This window comes from Mytilus trossulus, chromosome 10 (genome assembly GCF_036588685.1).
Source record: "Mytilus trossulus isolate FHL-02 chromosome 10, PNRI_Mtr1.1.1.hap1, whole genome shotgun sequence".
In the NCBI taxonomy this organism is placed as follows: domain Eukaryota; kingdom Metazoa; phylum Mollusca; class Bivalvia; order Mytilida; family Mytilidae; genus Mytilus; species Mytilus trossulus.
The window spans coordinates 8,745,645-8,762,691 of record NC_086382.1 but is presented as its reverse complement, the minus strand read 5'-3'; the positions used below and the strand labels follow the sequence as shown (position 1 = coordinate 8,762,691).

The 17,047-nt window shown below is 32.8% G+C and overlaps 2 protein-coding genes across 2 annotated transcripts; both read left to right on the top strand.

Annotated features, from left to right (window-relative positions):
• Positions 1–3,842: 3,842 nt before the first annotated feature.
• On the top strand, positions 3,843–5,151 carry LOC134687668 (E3 ubiquitin-protein ligase DZIP3-like). The gene is made up of 2 exons (XM_063548127.1): positions 3,843–4,131; positions 4,895–5,151. The coding sequence occupies exons 1-2, from the start codon at positions 3,918–3,920 to the stop codon at positions 5,149–5,151; spliced, it is 471 nt and encodes a 156-aa protein (XP_063404197.1). The 5' UTR covers positions 3,843–3,917.
• Positions 5,152–8,650: 3,499 nt separating this feature from the next.
• Positions 8,651–16,823, top strand: LOC134687667 (serine/threonine-protein phosphatase 6 regulatory ankyrin repeat subunit B-like). The gene is made up of 3 exons (XM_063548126.1): positions 8,651–9,035; positions 12,557–15,769; positions 15,869–16,823. Exons 1-3 carry the CDS (start codon positions 8,732–8,734, stop codon positions 16,744–16,746), a joined length of 4,395 nt encoding a protein of 1,464 aa, XP_063404196.1. The 5' UTR covers positions 8,651–8,731; the 3' UTR covers positions 16,747–16,823.
• The last annotated feature ends 224 nt before the right edge of the window (positions 16,824–17,047 follow it).

Here is a 17,047-nt window from a genome sequence, read left to right as displayed (position 1 = left end):
AGTTGTGTAACAGCACTTCTGTTACCGGATCTTATCGATTTGAGCGTGCTTAAATCCATTGGTCACGGTACCATAAATGTGGAGGTTAAAAGTAGGATATTTTCGGTAATATAACAAATACATCTGTTGAGCCATAACTTTTAATAACAACTGAAAGAGCCCACAGCGACGTCACTTAAGTCGCCAACGTCGCCAATGGTAATGTACACACTTAGTAACGTCGTTATCCCGCGGTAATCTCGACAAGTCGTCGTCTGTTGTTTGACTTTGCGGTGTCAAAAATGCTTTTGAAAATATTCTCATCTGAAACTACAAGGCCAAATGTTACAAAACTTTACCCGAATGGTCGTAAGGGAATCGATCTTGCTTAAAAGTTTATCTACAGGGATTTGATATATCATGTAACATGACCATGATGACCGATGTTGCACAAGAAATAAACATGTGTGTAAAAATGCAGTTGTTTGCTTAAATTCTTAATTCTAAAGCAATTGTAGCAAAACTGACATGGATATATATTGCAACTGGTTAATTTATACATGTGATATATCCTATGAAATCTTCAGAAAATTGGAATACTATTCATGATATTATGGATTAATTGACTCTTAAACAAACAATAAGATGTTTTGTAAGAGCTAAGCTCCACTCCAGTTAATAAGTAACTTCATTAAATAGTTTATATGATAAGATTTGTGGATACAATTAAACTCATTCTTTGTTAATTTAAATCTACTTTCTTTGCGTTCAAAGGTACTAAAATTAATATACACGATAACAAGCGTATTGTGACACTGAAGTATCTAATACTTGAAGTGTAACATGACATGTATACGTTACTAACATAGATGTCAAAAAATATGTTAGTAAATCTATTATGTAACCATGGTAACGGTAATGCAGGGTATTGATTGACATCTCTCTTAGAATTATTATCTTCATCCGATGTAAAATATTGTAATGTAACGTGAAAACATTGAGTAAGGCGTTTATAACTTAAACGATTATCGTTCAAGTACATTTGTAGATAGATGCAAGCTGTCCATAAAAATACTGTGTTTCCAAAAATCTCTGAAACGAACTAAAAGATATTAACCTGATTATTTGTCGATATAAAAGTATAAAGCAATAACGAAAAATTTTACATTTACAAATATTATGCACCCTTATAGCCTGTCACCGGATAGGGATGTGTGTCACTGCAAAACAAAGTGCGCTTGGACAGTTTGTTATCCGGTGAGACAATCTGTCACTAGTAGTCTACCAGACAGCGGGACAGCCTGTAACTACCAGACAGTGAGGGATGTTGCAGTCTATCCCTCGAGTGGGACAGTTTGTAACTACCAGACAGTGAGGGATGTTGCAGTCTATCCCTCGAGTGGGACAGCCTGTAACTACCAGACAGTGAGGGATGTTGCAGTCTATCCCTCGAGTGGGACAGCCTGTAACTTAGTGACCAGATAGTGAGGGATGTTGCAGTCTATCCCTCGAGTGGGACAGCCTGTAACTACCAGACAGTGAGGGATGTTGCAGTCTATCCCTCGAATGGGACAATCTGTCACTATTATATAGTGTGCGTTGTTACAGTTTGTTTCCCGAGTTGAAGAATCCGTCACTACGAGACAAAGAGAGAATAAATATGAAGGCAACGGTTATTTATTTTTAGCTCTTTTAATAGGAGGCCAGGATATAAATTTTCAAAATCCACCTACTACCCTAACTCCAACTGGGAAGGTCAAAGTCGTGTGAGCTAGCACGTTAAATAACCGACTCAGAGTGTCGGTCAAGTACAAAGCAGGGTAAATATTCATGAAAAATTAACATGTTCTCGTCCTTAATATGCCTATCAATTTGACGCTGGATGTTGAACAACAACCCACCCATCCATTTATCCATCTGATCCAAATGTAAAGAAACTTATTACAATCATTGTGTTATTTAGTTTGAAATTGTGTCCGATGACCCCGCTTGACAACCAAAATGGTCGACACGGCTAAAAATAGAATTGAGTGTTGAATAAAGGTTTTGTCCATTAACTTGAAACCACTATAAATAAAGAAAAAATGAAGAGGGCAGATATGTTTGGAAAGATAAGATCTTCCGTAGTTTTTCATTTACTTCCAAACTGGCAGCCAAATTTTTTGATCGAAGTTATTGCCCTTAAATGACAATTTTACTTACTTTTAAAATGTTTGCCTATTATAATGAAAATTATTATAGATATGGGGAAACTTTAAATAGCACAAATGGTCAACAAGATAGTTCCACAAATAAGTTGACATTTTTGAAATCGTGTGATGACATCTTATTGGAGTTATTACCATTTGAGAGACGATAACTACCAATTGTTTTTTTCGAGTTTCTCTAATATCTGAAAAAGTATAAAAGATAGATAGTAGAGTAAAAAACAATATCACCAAGACAAGATCTACAACAAGTCGTACAGTTGCAATCGTACAGGTGAACTCTGACTTGGGATGTAATGTTACATAACAATATATTGTCAGGTAGACGTGCAAACCAAAAGCAACCAGGTGACATTAAACATCCTGTGTATACATATATCTCCAGAGTTTAAATTTTGTGATACATACAAAAGTTTTCATAACTGTACAAATAAATATATTCTCTTCCCCGTGTCAAACCAGAAGAAGTATGTATCATAAAAATCTTAAAGCAAATTTGAATCTTATAAAAAAAAAATCTTAAAAATAATAATTTTTGCTTTAAAAGATAATCAAATTATTATTTATGTTTCTATAAGTATTTTAAAGAAACATTTTGATTCAAATTGTAATTTCAATGGATTTTGTAAAATCCAAAGAAAATTAAACGAGATTTCATTGAATATGATTTTATTATTTATTTTTTTGATTCGATATTTTAAGCAATATTCCAGGCATCCAATAAATCGATATAAAGTTTAAAAAAATTGTTATTGAATACATTTCAACAGAGACATATAATACAATTGCTCTGATTTCAACAACATTGTATACCCGACAATAAATATCGACAGAGTTATCGGTCCTGAATAGGACTGATATAGTTTGGTAGGATATCTGAAAAAGTATAAAAGATAGATAGTAGAGAAAAACATAAATATCGCTAAGACAAGATCTACAAAAAGTCGAATAGTTGCAATCGTCTGACGACCACTTGTTGGAAGTATTGCCTTTGTATATAGAAATAAATGTTGAAAGTATGTTACAAAAGATGTACTTACTTGAGCACGTACCTGAATAATTAGGATATTTATATTTTTTTTGTCATTCCGTCAATCTATCATTCCACAACAAATATAAATGTGGACATTTTTCTAAATGTCTGCGCCTTATTGAGGTGCTTTTTAATATGTGAGTCTATAATGATGAGTTTCAGATCGAGTTTACGCTCAGTTGTGCTCGATTGATTTTTGTGGACATTACGTATACAGGCTTTGGACTTTGAAAATGTTTATGCGATAATAACAGTTATACAGACTTTTTTTAACCGGCTACTTTTATTGAGCTGAATTTTAGTATGTGAGTTTACTATGATGTGTTTCAGATTGAGTTCACATTTGGTTCTGCTCGTTTCATTTCTTTATGATGATGATTATGTTATTTATGAATGACCTTGTTGTTAACATCATCATGTGTTTCTTGCCAAATTGCAAATAGTAGAGCTTTGTTAAGGGTAATAGGTAATGTAGGCTCAAATGTGTTTTTTATTTTAGCAAACTTGGAATTACATATTGCTACAAAAAAGTAACTGACCGTCTGACTTTATAATTCCTATCAAATAATTTGTTTTTATATTATAAACATAAGTGATGTGTAATGGATTTGTATATTTTTCAGTAACCATTGACCACAAAGTACATGAAGTAAGAAAGGTATAGGTTTCTATTGAAAATCGGAGGAATTTCTGGAATAATGGCACCTCTTTCGGACGAAGAAGAGAATTATATAAGATTAGCCTTGTTATTGAAAGGAGTGTCACCAAGAGCAGTCCGTACGTACTTTGACAAGGAATTTCCGCCTACTTATCTACCATCAACGTTGAATAAAAACTACAACACTCTAAATGGCTTGTTTAAAAAGAGAATTTTAAACCAAGCTCAGTGGAATCTGTTGTTTCCAACAAATGGTACATATTTTATAAACCGGTATATATCAATATATGTCTACAGAAATACAGTAGAAATAGCTCTATTTTATAATCGATTTATATAAATTGACAATCTGATTTAATGCATATTTTGCGGTCACAATGATCCAACAATGTATGAATATAAGAGGGACAACATACAATCCTCAACAAAAGACAGATATAAAGCAAAATGCCAAACTCTAATATCAATTGTCTTTAGTCTATAAAAGTTATGACCTAAGCTTAAGCTAATAGAAACAAAAATAGCTGGGGCTTTATTTGATTAAAGAACAATTATTTGTTATACTTTCTGTGTAAATAGCAGCCTTATACCTTACATGACTTACTTATGTTGTTGTCTGTTAATTTGTTCCCGTCCTCAATATGCATGATTTTTTTTGTCATTGAACGTTGAACAAATTAATACGTCCATCTATCAATGAATGTATTTCAAAAACAAACAAAATATCATGTCATAAAACTTTAAGAAAAATATCAAATAATGGTAAAATATATCAAATATCTAAATGCTAAACATAAGAAGAACAGGAGAGAGAGATATACAGAGAGAGAGAGAGATGAAAAACTATCGTTATAATACAGGTCAGAAAATGCAGTAGATGGTTAATTTCATAAAATTTGTCTTACATACATAGTGCTGCATGAATGTAATCACAAGTCACGTTTACTCGGATGAACTCTGTATTTTGTGATATTGGGATAAAAATAACTGTTGGCGTTCAAAGTCTTGTTGTTTCAGGTGTACCTGATTCCAAAACTTTTGATGTAACGTTGATGATTTGTTTGATCAGAAACTTGACATCTGTCACTCCTCCAATCAAGGGATTTGACTATCTACCACTACCACGGGAGACAACTCCTGGTCCTGATCTTGCCAGGATTAAATGGTACAGAAATATACTAGCTCATCATGATAGTAACACTATGGCAACATGTTATTTCAATACAGCATGGAGAAATGTGGTAGATGTAAGTACATTCTTTATAAAACAATAATGTTGTATAATGTGGTACCTAGAAACTATAGGTCTGTACAATTTTAGCAATGAGCAAAACCCATACCATTAAATAAACTATAAAAAGACAACGCATGATGAACACAATGTTAAAAAGAAAACAAACAACCCAAATTATTAATGAAACAAAAAACGAAAAACAAGTTGTAGACGGCAATTATAGAAAACCAATGAATTGATGGCTCCTGATTTGGGATAGACATGTAAAGATTGTGGTATTGTTAAACATGTTTGTGAGCACTCAACCAGTCTCTAACCTGTGACAGTAGTATAAAAGAGAGGCAAAAGATACCAAAGGGACATTCAAACTCATAAGTCGAAAATGAACCAACAAAGCCATGGCAAAAAACGAACAACCATGTAATGTATGTAACAGAATAAAATAACATAAAAAAAAAATTAAAATTTAAAATAAGTTGAAAAGGGCTTGACTTATCAGACAGACACAACAAAAATCTGGTAAGAGTAAAGAAAAAAAGCACATTGAAAAGTACATACAGTTACTGACAACTTATACTAATAAACTAATACATGAAATATATCGTGCTTCCCAGACTAAGATATCAATCAGTACAAATCATCCAGTAGATTTAGTGCATAGACATCATCTTATTTAAAATTGGTCACAATTGCAATTAGTTGACTCAAATGTTGGCATATTTTTATGCAACCGCAAAAATTGAAATTGTTTTTTTGGTCGTATATTGGTATCACGTTAGCGTCGTCATCTGCGTCGTCGTCGTCGTCGTCTGAATACTTTTAGTTTTCGCACTCTATTTCTTTATCAAAAGTCAATAGAAATCTATGAAATTTTGACACAAGGTTTATGACCACAAAAGGAAGGTTGGGATTGATTTTTGGAGTATTGGTTCCAACAGTTAGGGAATTAGGGGCCAAAAAAGGGCCCAAAAAAGCATTATTCTTCGTTTTCGCACAACAACTTTAGTATAAGTAAATAGAAATCAATGAAATTTATACACAAGGTAAATATGGCCACAAAAGGAAGGTTGGGATTGATTTTGGGAGTTGAGGTCCCAACAGTTTAGGAATTAGGGGCCAAAAAGGGGCCCAAATAAGCATTATTCTTGGTTTTTTCGCACCAAAACTTTAGTTTAAGTAAATAGAAATCTATGAAATTTAAACACAATGTTTATGACCATAAAAGGAAGGTTTGGTTTGTTTTTGGAAGTTTTGGTCCCAACAGTTTAGGAATAAGGGGCTCAAAGGGTCCAAAATTGAACTTTGTTTGATTTCATCAAAAATTGAATAATTGGAGTTCTTTGATATGCCGAATCTAACTGTGTCTGTAGAATCTTAATTTTTGGTCCCGTTTTCAAATTGGTCTACATTAAGGTCCAAAGGGTCCAAAATTAAACTTAGTTTAAACTTAGTTTAATATTAACAAAAATTGAATCCTTGGGTTCTTTGTTATGCTGAATCTAAAAATGTACTTAGATTTTTTATTATTGGCCCAGTTTTCAAGTTAGTCCAAATCAGGGTCCAAAATTAAACTTTGTTTGATTTCATTAAAAATTGAATAATTGGGGTTCTTTGATATGGCGAATCTAACTGTGTATGTAGATTCTTAATTTTTGGTCCCGTTTTCAAATTGGTCTACATTAAGGTCCAAAGGGTCCAAAATTAAACTTAGTTTGATTTTAACAAAACATGAATCATTGGGGTCCTTTTATATGCTGAATCTAAAAATGTACTTAGATTTTTGATTATTGGCCCAGTTTTCAAGTTAGTCCAAATCAGGGTCCAAAATTAAACTTTGTTTGATTTCATCAAAAATTGAATAATAAGGGTTCTTTGATATGCCTTAGAACGAATAAAATTACATTGGAAGAAAATATATAAGTGAAAAATGCGATTAAAAAACAAATAATCATTGAAATATATAATATTACTAATTTTTTCAAATTTGGGTAAAACAAAACAGCCAAACCAGTATCGAATGTATAGGGCTTTCAACATTAACAAAATTAACGAATTTATCCTATTAGAATCGAAATAGTTCATGGCAGCCGTATATTTGTTTTCATTTAACCATGGGTTGGGCATTTATATTCGTATTTTACCCCTCGCTAACGCTCAGGGTAAAATAATCAAAAATATAAGCATTATTCTTGGTTTTCGCACCATAAATAGAAATCTATGAAATCTAAACACAAGGTTTATGACCATAAAAGGAAGGTTTGATTTGTTTTTTGAAGTTCTGGTCCCAACAGTTTAGGAATAAGGGGCCAAAAGGGTCCAAAATTGAACTTTGTTTGATTTCATCAAAAATTGAATAATTGGGGTTCTTTGATATGCCGAATCTAACTGTGTATGTAGAATCTTAATTTTTGGTCCCTTTTCAAATTGGTCTACATTAAGGTCCAAAGGGTCCAAAATTAAACTTAGTCCAAAATTAAACTTAGTTTGATTTTAACAAAAATTGAATCCTTGGGTTTCTTTGATATGCTGAATCTAAACATGTACTTAGATTTTTTATTATGGGCCCAGTTTTCAAGTTGGTTCAAATCAGGATCGAAATTTATTATATTAAGTATTGTGCAATAGCAAGAAATTTTCAATTGCACAGTATTCAGCAATAGCAAGAAATCTTCAATTGCACAGTATTGTGCAATAGCAAGAAGTTTTCAATTGCACAGTATTGTGCCATAGCAAATATTTTCAATTGCACAGTATTGCGCAATAGCAAGAAATATCTAATTGCACAATATTGTGCAATAGCAAGAAATTTTCAATTGGAGTTATCTTTCTTTGTCCAGAATAGTAGTTGAATCAACTTAAACCATTGTTTTATACAATATACAATGTATATTCACTTTTACTACCAACTGATAAATTAAAACAATCTTTACCATTCAGTGATAACAAGCACTTTATTTTACATTTTAATATTTTATGATGTATTTAAATGAGTAGTTATTGTTGCAAACTCCATAAGGAATTTAAATTGAGATCAGTTTTGGAAAAAGGGAAAGGAGGATGTGAAAAAAATGGGGGGTGGGGGGGGGGGGGGGGGTAAATTTTTCTCATTTCAGATTTCATAAATAAAAAGAAAACTTCTTCAAACATTTTTGGAGAGGATTAATATTCAACAGCATAGTGAACTGCTCAAAGGCAAAAAAAATATTTCAAGTTCATTAGACCACATTCATTCTGTGTCAGAAACCTATGCTGTGTCAACTTTTTAATCACAATCCAAATTTAGAGCTGAATCTAGCTTGAATGTTGTGTCCATACTTGCCCCAACTGTTCAGGGTTCAACCTCTGGGGTCGTATAAAGCTGCGCCCTGTGAAGCATCTGGTTTTATTTCTCATCCTGGGACAAATATTTCCTGAGGTTATTTTCATCATGATTATATCTAAAATCTATACCTGACCCAAAATAATTACTACTTATTAATAAAGATTGCAGCTCTGTTTATTGTAGCTCTTTGAAATATTTATAATATTTACAGGCTGTAAGTCGATTGGGTGGTGTGTCAATAAATCAAGAGTGTCAAGAGCTAAAGGTGAAAATTTTAGATCAGTCCAACCAGGAAATTATGCTGGAAATCAAACAATCACAGGAAGAATTGAAGGAACTGAGACGAACAATGGACATTAAAAACTCAACCATAAGGGAAAATCTTAGAGATTTGCAAGATTCCCACAGTACATTGCAAACAGAACACTCAAGAGCTACACATAATCTAAGAGATCTGCAAGATTCCCACACTTCTTTACAAGCAGAGCACTCAAGCACTACCAAAAATCTGATAGATCTGAAGGATTCCCATAGTACTTTACAAATTGAACACTCAAAAGTCACAGAGATTTTAAAAGACCCAGTACCATGGAACATAAGAGGTATATATTATAATAGTATTACTAGAAGATATAAGGTAGTACTATTATGGTTATTCATTGGTCCTTATACATACAGCTTCTTGAAATTCTTCTATATTTTCCATGTTATCTATTTTTAAATCCAGTAAAATTTAGAAAATATTACCTGATTACGTCATTGTATGTTGGATTTATCATAAATATTAGGAGGTGAAAATAATACTCTTAAATAATATTTGCAATTGAATTTTGTTTTTGCAAGAATCATTCTTAGCGTATTTACATGTAGGCATAAATCAAAACAGGAAAGACATTTAGATGCTTAACAATGCAAACAAGGTAGATAGAGTCAACTTAGTTAAGACAAGGATATTAACATGATTAAATAGCTGAATTATTTTGTATCATTTTAATAGTAAAAATGCTAAAAACTCTAGATGTTTTTTTTATAGTACAAATTAGATCAGCTATTTGGAGTAATAATAATAATCGGGTAATTCAATAGTCCTTATATAATTCCATGTGTCAATTCAAAAGATCATATGTCAAATCAGTTGTCCATACCTTATGTCAAGTCAATTGTCAACACCATATGTCAAGTCAAATGTCCATACCTTATGTCAAGTCAATTGTCCATACCATATGTCAAGTCAATTGTCCATACCTTATGTCAAGTCAATTGTCAACACCATATGTCAAGTCAAATGTCCATACCTTATGTCAAGTCAATTGTCCATACCTTATGTCAAGTCAATTGTCAACACCATATGTCAAGTCAATTGTCCATACCATATGTCAAGTCAATTGTCCATACCATATGTCAAGTCAATTGTCAAGACCATATGTCAAATCAGCTGTCCATACCTTATGTCAAGTCAATTGTCCATACCATATGTCAAGTCAATTGTCAACAAGATATGTCAAATCAGCTGTTCATACCTTATGTCAAGTCTATTGTCCATACCTTATGTCAAGTCAAATGTCCATACATTATGTCAAGTCAATTGTCCATACCTTATGTCAAGTCAATTCTCAATACCATATGTCAAGTCAAATGTCCATACCTTATGTCAAGTCAATTGTCAACACCATATGTCAAGTCAATTGTCCATACCATATGTCAAGTCAAATGTCCATACCTTATGTCAAGTCAATTGTCAACACCATATGTCAAATCAGCTGTCCATACCATATAACAAATCAGCTGTCCATACCTTATGTCAAGTCAATTGTCAATAACATATCTCAAGTCAGCTGTCCATACCATATGTCAAGTCAATTTTCAATATCATATGTCAAGTCAGCTGTCCATACCTTATGTCAAGTCAATTGTCAATACCATATGTCAAGTCAGCTGTCAATACCTTATGTCAAGTCAATTGTCAATACCATATGTCAAGTCAGCTGTCCATACCATATGTCAAGTCAATTGTCAATACCATATGTCAAGTCAATTGTCAATACCATATGTCAAGTCATCTGTCCATACCTTATGTCAAGTCAATTGTCAATACCATATGTCAAGTCAGCTGTCCATACCATATGTCAATTCAATTGTCTTACCATCTTACCATACATTAAATTGTTTGTCTTAACCATATGTTATGTCACATACCAAGTCAATTATCTATACCTAATATCAATACACTTCGCTATACAATAAGTCAAGTCACTTTGCCTTTCTTTATGTCATGTCAATTATCTTCACAATATACCAAAATCAATTAATATATGTCAAACCAAATTGTCTGTACCATATGTCAAGTTAGTTGTATATATCTAATGTCAAGCTACTTGGCCATATCATATGTCAAGTCAATTATCTATACCTTATGCCAATTCATTTATTATGTCAAACCAGTGGACTATACCATATGTCAAGTATATTTTCCTCTTCGTATATCAAACCTATTGTCCATCACATCTGTCAAGTAAACTGTCTATACCATATGTCAAACCAATTGTCCATATCTTATGCCAAGCCAGTTTTCAATACCTAATGTCTAGCCACTTGGCTATGCCATATGTCAAGTCAATTATCTCATTGAGATGTCTAGTCAATTATATATATACCATATGCCATATGAATTATTATTTCAAACCAATTATCCATACAATATGACATACCAATTGTTTATACCTCATGTCACGCTTCTTGGCTATATCATAATGTGAAGTCAATTGTTTATAAATGATGTTGATTCCATAGTCAATACCATATGCCAAGTCAATTGTCATTACGCATTTGGCAAGATTTTTAACAGTTATTCATCATTTAGGTGCACCCATTACGACCCTCGTATGTCTAGTAAAACTGGCTTTATATAATCTAATGCCATTTAGCTACACATATGTCAAGTCAAATGTCTAAACCTATTTCAATCCACTTGGCTATGAATATCATATGTCAAGTCAATTATCTGTTTTGCATGTCAAGTCAATTAATTGTTTGACAAGTCAATTATCTATATCATATTCCAAGCCAATGATTATGTCAAACTAATTGTGTATACCATATGTCAAGTCAAATGTCTACACCATGAGTCATATCAGTTGTCTATACCATATATCAATTTAATTGTCTATACCAGACATCAAATTAATTGTCCATACCATATGTAAAGATAATTATCTAAACTACATGTGAAGTCAATTGTCCAAACCATATGTCAATATAATTATCTATACCATATCATATGTCAAGTCAATTATCTCTACCCTATAGATGTTATGTCAACCATCTGTACCATATGTCAAGTGAAATGACTATACCATATGTTAAGTCAATTGTCGATAACATATCAACAATATAAGTCATATCAGTTACATGTATGACATGTTTAATGTTTTTTCAATGTATACCATATGTCAAGCAAATTGTTCATGCCATATGTCAAGTCAATTATCCATTCCATATGTCAAGTAAATAGTCCATACCATATGGCATGGCAATTGTCTGTATGACATTTATTAAGCAAATTGTCATATGTCAAACCTATTTCCAGTGCATATCATAGGTCAAGCCTTTGTCTATACCATAGGTTGAGTCATTTGTCTATACCGTAGGTCAAGCCCCTTTTCTACACCGTATTCAAGCCTTTTGTCTATACCAATTTTCAAGCAAATTATCAATACGTATGTCAAGCCTTTTGCCTAAATACTTAGCATTCATAGGTCAAGCCTTTTGTTCATACCATATGTCTAGCCCTTTGTCCATACCATATGTCTAGCCTTTTGTCTATACCATTTGACAAGCAAATTGTTCACACTGTATGTCAAGCCTTTTACCTATACATAGCATAGATAGATCAAGCCTTTTGTTATACTGTATGTCAAGCCTTTTATCTATACATAGCATGGATAGGTCAAGCCTGTTGTTTATAACATATGTCAAGCCTTTATCCTATACATAGCATGGATAGATCAAGTATTTTGTTTATACCGTATGTCAAACAAATTTTCTTTATCATATATGTCAAACATTCCAGAACTTTTATCTTAAAAAATAAGTATTCAAAAAGTTGTCAATTCTTCTTTTTCAGAACTAATTAATGAGGAATTAGAGAACTGGAAAGAAGATGACAAAATATTTATAGAAACAAACGGAGCAAAATGTGTATTAAAGTGCATTAAAGAAAATGGTTGTGTTGTTGTCACAGCAAGTTCTGGTACCGGGAAAACATCATTGGTGCGCCATGTAGCTTTACAGATGCATAATGAAGGCTATGAAATTTTACCAGTATCAAATCCTAAGGAAATCATCAAGTGGTACAATCCAATTAAAAAAATATTGTTTGTAGTGGATGATTTTTGTGGAACATACAATTTAAATCCAATGAAGTTTGAAAACTGGAAAAATAGGACGGAAAAAATTAAAACATTAGTAGAAAAGAAACAAGTGAAGTTAATTATGTCTTGTAGACTACAGGTATATAAAGATAGGCAAATGGAATCGTTGTCATTCTTTCAAGCATGTGAATGCAATCTTCAGTCTGCCCATTTGTGTTTATCTAAAACAGAAAAACAATCCATTGCTGAATTTTACCTGAAAACAAACGCTTCTGATATCAGTGATTTGTATGACATGTTTGACTGTTTTCCTCTTTTGTGTCAATTGTACAGCAAAAATCCAAAACTGAACATTGTAAATTTCTTTACAAATCCATTTACAGTTTACAAAGAAGAGATAGATAAATTACAGACAGAGGGAGCACAGGTCAAATACTGTGCACTTGCTCTATGTGTCATGTTTAACAATCAGTTGAAGGAAGAATGGCTTACTGAACATGTGGATGAAAACAACAAAACAATTATAAAGAACACATATCAAGCATGTAAAGTTGTTGCAGGGACGTCACGATTGGTTTTACGTGATGAGCTTGATTCACTCACACATACATACATCAGAAAGGATGGTGAAGTATACAGAACTATACATGATAAACTATTTGACTTTCTTGCTTTTTACTTTGGCAGTGTGATGATTTATTGTTTAATTAAAAATGCTAACAGTCGTTTTATTCGTGAAAGGTTTTCATTTGAAAGAAAAAGCAAAAATGATGAATTTACAATTATTGTACCAACGAGATATCAGCAAGGGTATATAAACAGAATGGTAGATGACTGGTCAATAGGAAAGGTACAAGATGTTTTCTGTAACATCAACATGGACAATTGTATCTTCAGAACACGATTCCTTCTACATATAAAAGACTTGGCAATATCACAACAAAAACAATTGTCCAGTTCATATGACATTGATAACAATAGTACTCCATTGATACAATGTTGTTTTATAAGAGATATTGATCTGGTTAAATGGTGTATTCAACATTGCATCAGTAATGTAAACCATTGTCGTAATACTGATAAAGTATCACCTCTATTCATATCATCTGCATATGGATATACTGAAGTAGTTAAGATGTTAATAAACAATAAGGCAGACCTTAATAAGTGTAGAGATACTGGAGCATCACCTCTGTACATTGCTTGTCAGAATGGACATACTGAAGTAGTTCAGATGTTAATAAACAATAAAGCAGACATTAATAAGTGTGATAATGAAGAGTGTTCACCTGTGTACATTGCTTGTCAGAATGGCAATACTGAAGTAGTTCAGATGTTAATAAACAATAAGGCAGACATTAATAAGTGTGATAATGAAGAGTGTTCACCTGTGTACATTGCTTGTCAGAATGGAAATACTGAAGTAGTTCAGATGTTAATAAACAATAAGGCAGACATTAATAAATGTAGAGATATTGGAACCTCACCTCTGTACATTGCTTGTCAGAATGGACATGCTAAAGTAGTTCAGATGTTAATAAACAATAAGGCAGACATTAATAAGTGTAGTGATACTGGAGCATCACCTCTGTACATTGCTTGTCAGAATGGACATACTGAAGTAGTTCAGATGTTAATAAACAATAAGGCAGACATTAATAAGTGTAGAGATACTGGATCATCACCTCTGTACATTGCTTGTCAGAATGGACATACTGAAGTAGTTCAGATGTTAATAAACAATAAGGCTGACATTAATAAGTGTAGAGATACTGGAGCATCACCTCTGTACATTGCTTGTCAGAATAGACATACTGAAGTAGTTCAGATGTTAATAAACAATAAGGCAGACATTAATAAGTGTGATAATGAAGAGTGTTCACCTCTGTACATTGCTTGTCAGAATGGACATACTGAAGTAGTTCAGATGTTAATAAACAATAAGGCAGACATTAATAAGTGTGATAATGATGAGTGTTCACCTGTGTACATTGCTTGTTATAATAGACATACTGAAGTAGTTCAGATGTTAATAAACAATAAGGCAGATATTAATAAGTGTAGAGATACTGGATCATCACCTCTGTACATTGCTTGTCAGAATGGACATACTGAAGTAGTTCAGATGTTAATAAACAATAAGGCAGACATTAATAAGTGTAGAGATACTGGAACCTCACCTCTGTACATTGCTTGTCAGAATGGAAATACTGAAGTAGTTCAGATATTAATAAACAATAAGGCAGACATTAATAAGTGTAGAGATATTGGAACCTCACCTCTGTACATTGCTTGTCAGAATGGACATACTGAAGTAGTTCAGATGTTAATAAACAATAAGGCAGACATTAATAAGTGTGATAATGAAGAGTGTTCACCTGTGTACGCTGCTTGTTATAATAGACATACTGAAGTAGTTCAGATGTTAATAAACAATAAGGCAGACATTAATAAGTGTAGAGATACTGGAGCATCACCTGTGTACATTGCTTGTCAGAATGGATATACTGAAGTAGTTCAGATGTTAATAAACAATAAGGCTGACATTAATAAGTGTAGAGATATTGGAACCTCACCTCTGTACATTGCTTGTCAGAATGGACACACTGAAGTAGTTCAGATGTTAATAAACAATAAGGCAGACATTAATAAGTGTGATAATGAAGAGTGTTCACCTCTGTACATTGCTTGTCAGAATGGACATACTGAAGTAGTTCAGATGTTAATAAACAATAAGGCAGACATTAATAAGTGTAGAGATACTGGAGCATCACCTCTGTACATTGCTTGTCAGAATGGACATACTGAAGTAGTTCAGATGTTAATAAACAATAAGGCAGACATTAATAAGTGTGATAATGAAGAGTGTTCACCTCTGTACATTGCTTGTCAGAATGGACATACTGAAGTAGTTCAGATGTTAATAAACAATAAGGCAGACATTAATAAGTGTGATAATGAAGAGTGTTCACCTGTGTACGCTGCTTGTTATAATAGACATACTGAAGTAGTTCAGATGTTAATAAACAATAAGGCAGACATTAATAAGTGTAGAGATACTGGAGCATCACCTGTGTACATTGCTTGTCACAATGGATATACTGAAGTAGTTCAGATGTTAATAAACAATAAGGCAGACATTAATAAGTGTAGAGATATTGGAACCTCACCTCTGTACATTGCTTGTCAGAATGGACATACTGAAGTAGTTCAGATGTTAATAAACAATAAGGCAGACATTATTAAGTGTAGAGATATTGGAACCTCACCTCTGTACATTGCTTGTCAGAATGGACATTCTGAAGTAGTTCAGATGTTAATAAACAATAAGGCAGACATTAATAAGTGTAGAGATACTGATGGAGAATCACCTCTGAACGTTGCTTGTCAGAATGGACATACTGAAGTAGTTAAGATGTTAATAAACAATAAGGCAGACATTAATAAGTGTAGATATACTGGTGAATCACCTATGTACGTTGTTTGTTATAAAGGACATACTGAAGTAGTTCAGATGTTAATAAACAATAAGGCAGACATTAATAAGTGTAGAGATACTGATGGAGTATCACCTCTGTACGTTGCTTGTCAGAATGGACATACTGAAGTAGTTCAGATGTTAATAAACAATAAGGCAGACATTAATAAGTGTAGATATACTGGAGCCTCACCTCTGTTCATTGCTTGTCAGGAAGGACATACTGAAGTAGTTCAGATGTTAATAAACAATAAGGCAGACATAAATAAGTGTAAAGATACTGGACAATCCCCCATATTTATAGCATGTTATAGAGGCCATGCAGAGATTGTTGATTTTTTATTGAAACATAAAGCAGACTGTAACCATAAATGGAAAGGACTTACACCATTAGGTATTGCTAGAAGAGAAAACCATACAAATATTGTACATTTATTAGAGAGATGGAACAAACAATCAATATAATTATTATGCATAGCAGTGGTTTAAGGACAGTAATCAGAACACTATCAATTGTAAAACACTTGCTTCAAGTTTTTATTTCGCAACATTAAAATAATGCAATGTTAATTAACTTCTTGTCATGTCGATTTTGCATTGATTATATTGGTTATTTTAATAGAAAAGTCCTGCCAATCACAAGATTAAAGGAGATGTTGGGTATTAGTTATTGCACACGATCAACCAAACGACATTGATTGTCTCTGGTGTATTCAGTCTTTTTTCAGGCATCAACATTCTGCATGTAATCTTGAAATTGTATCGT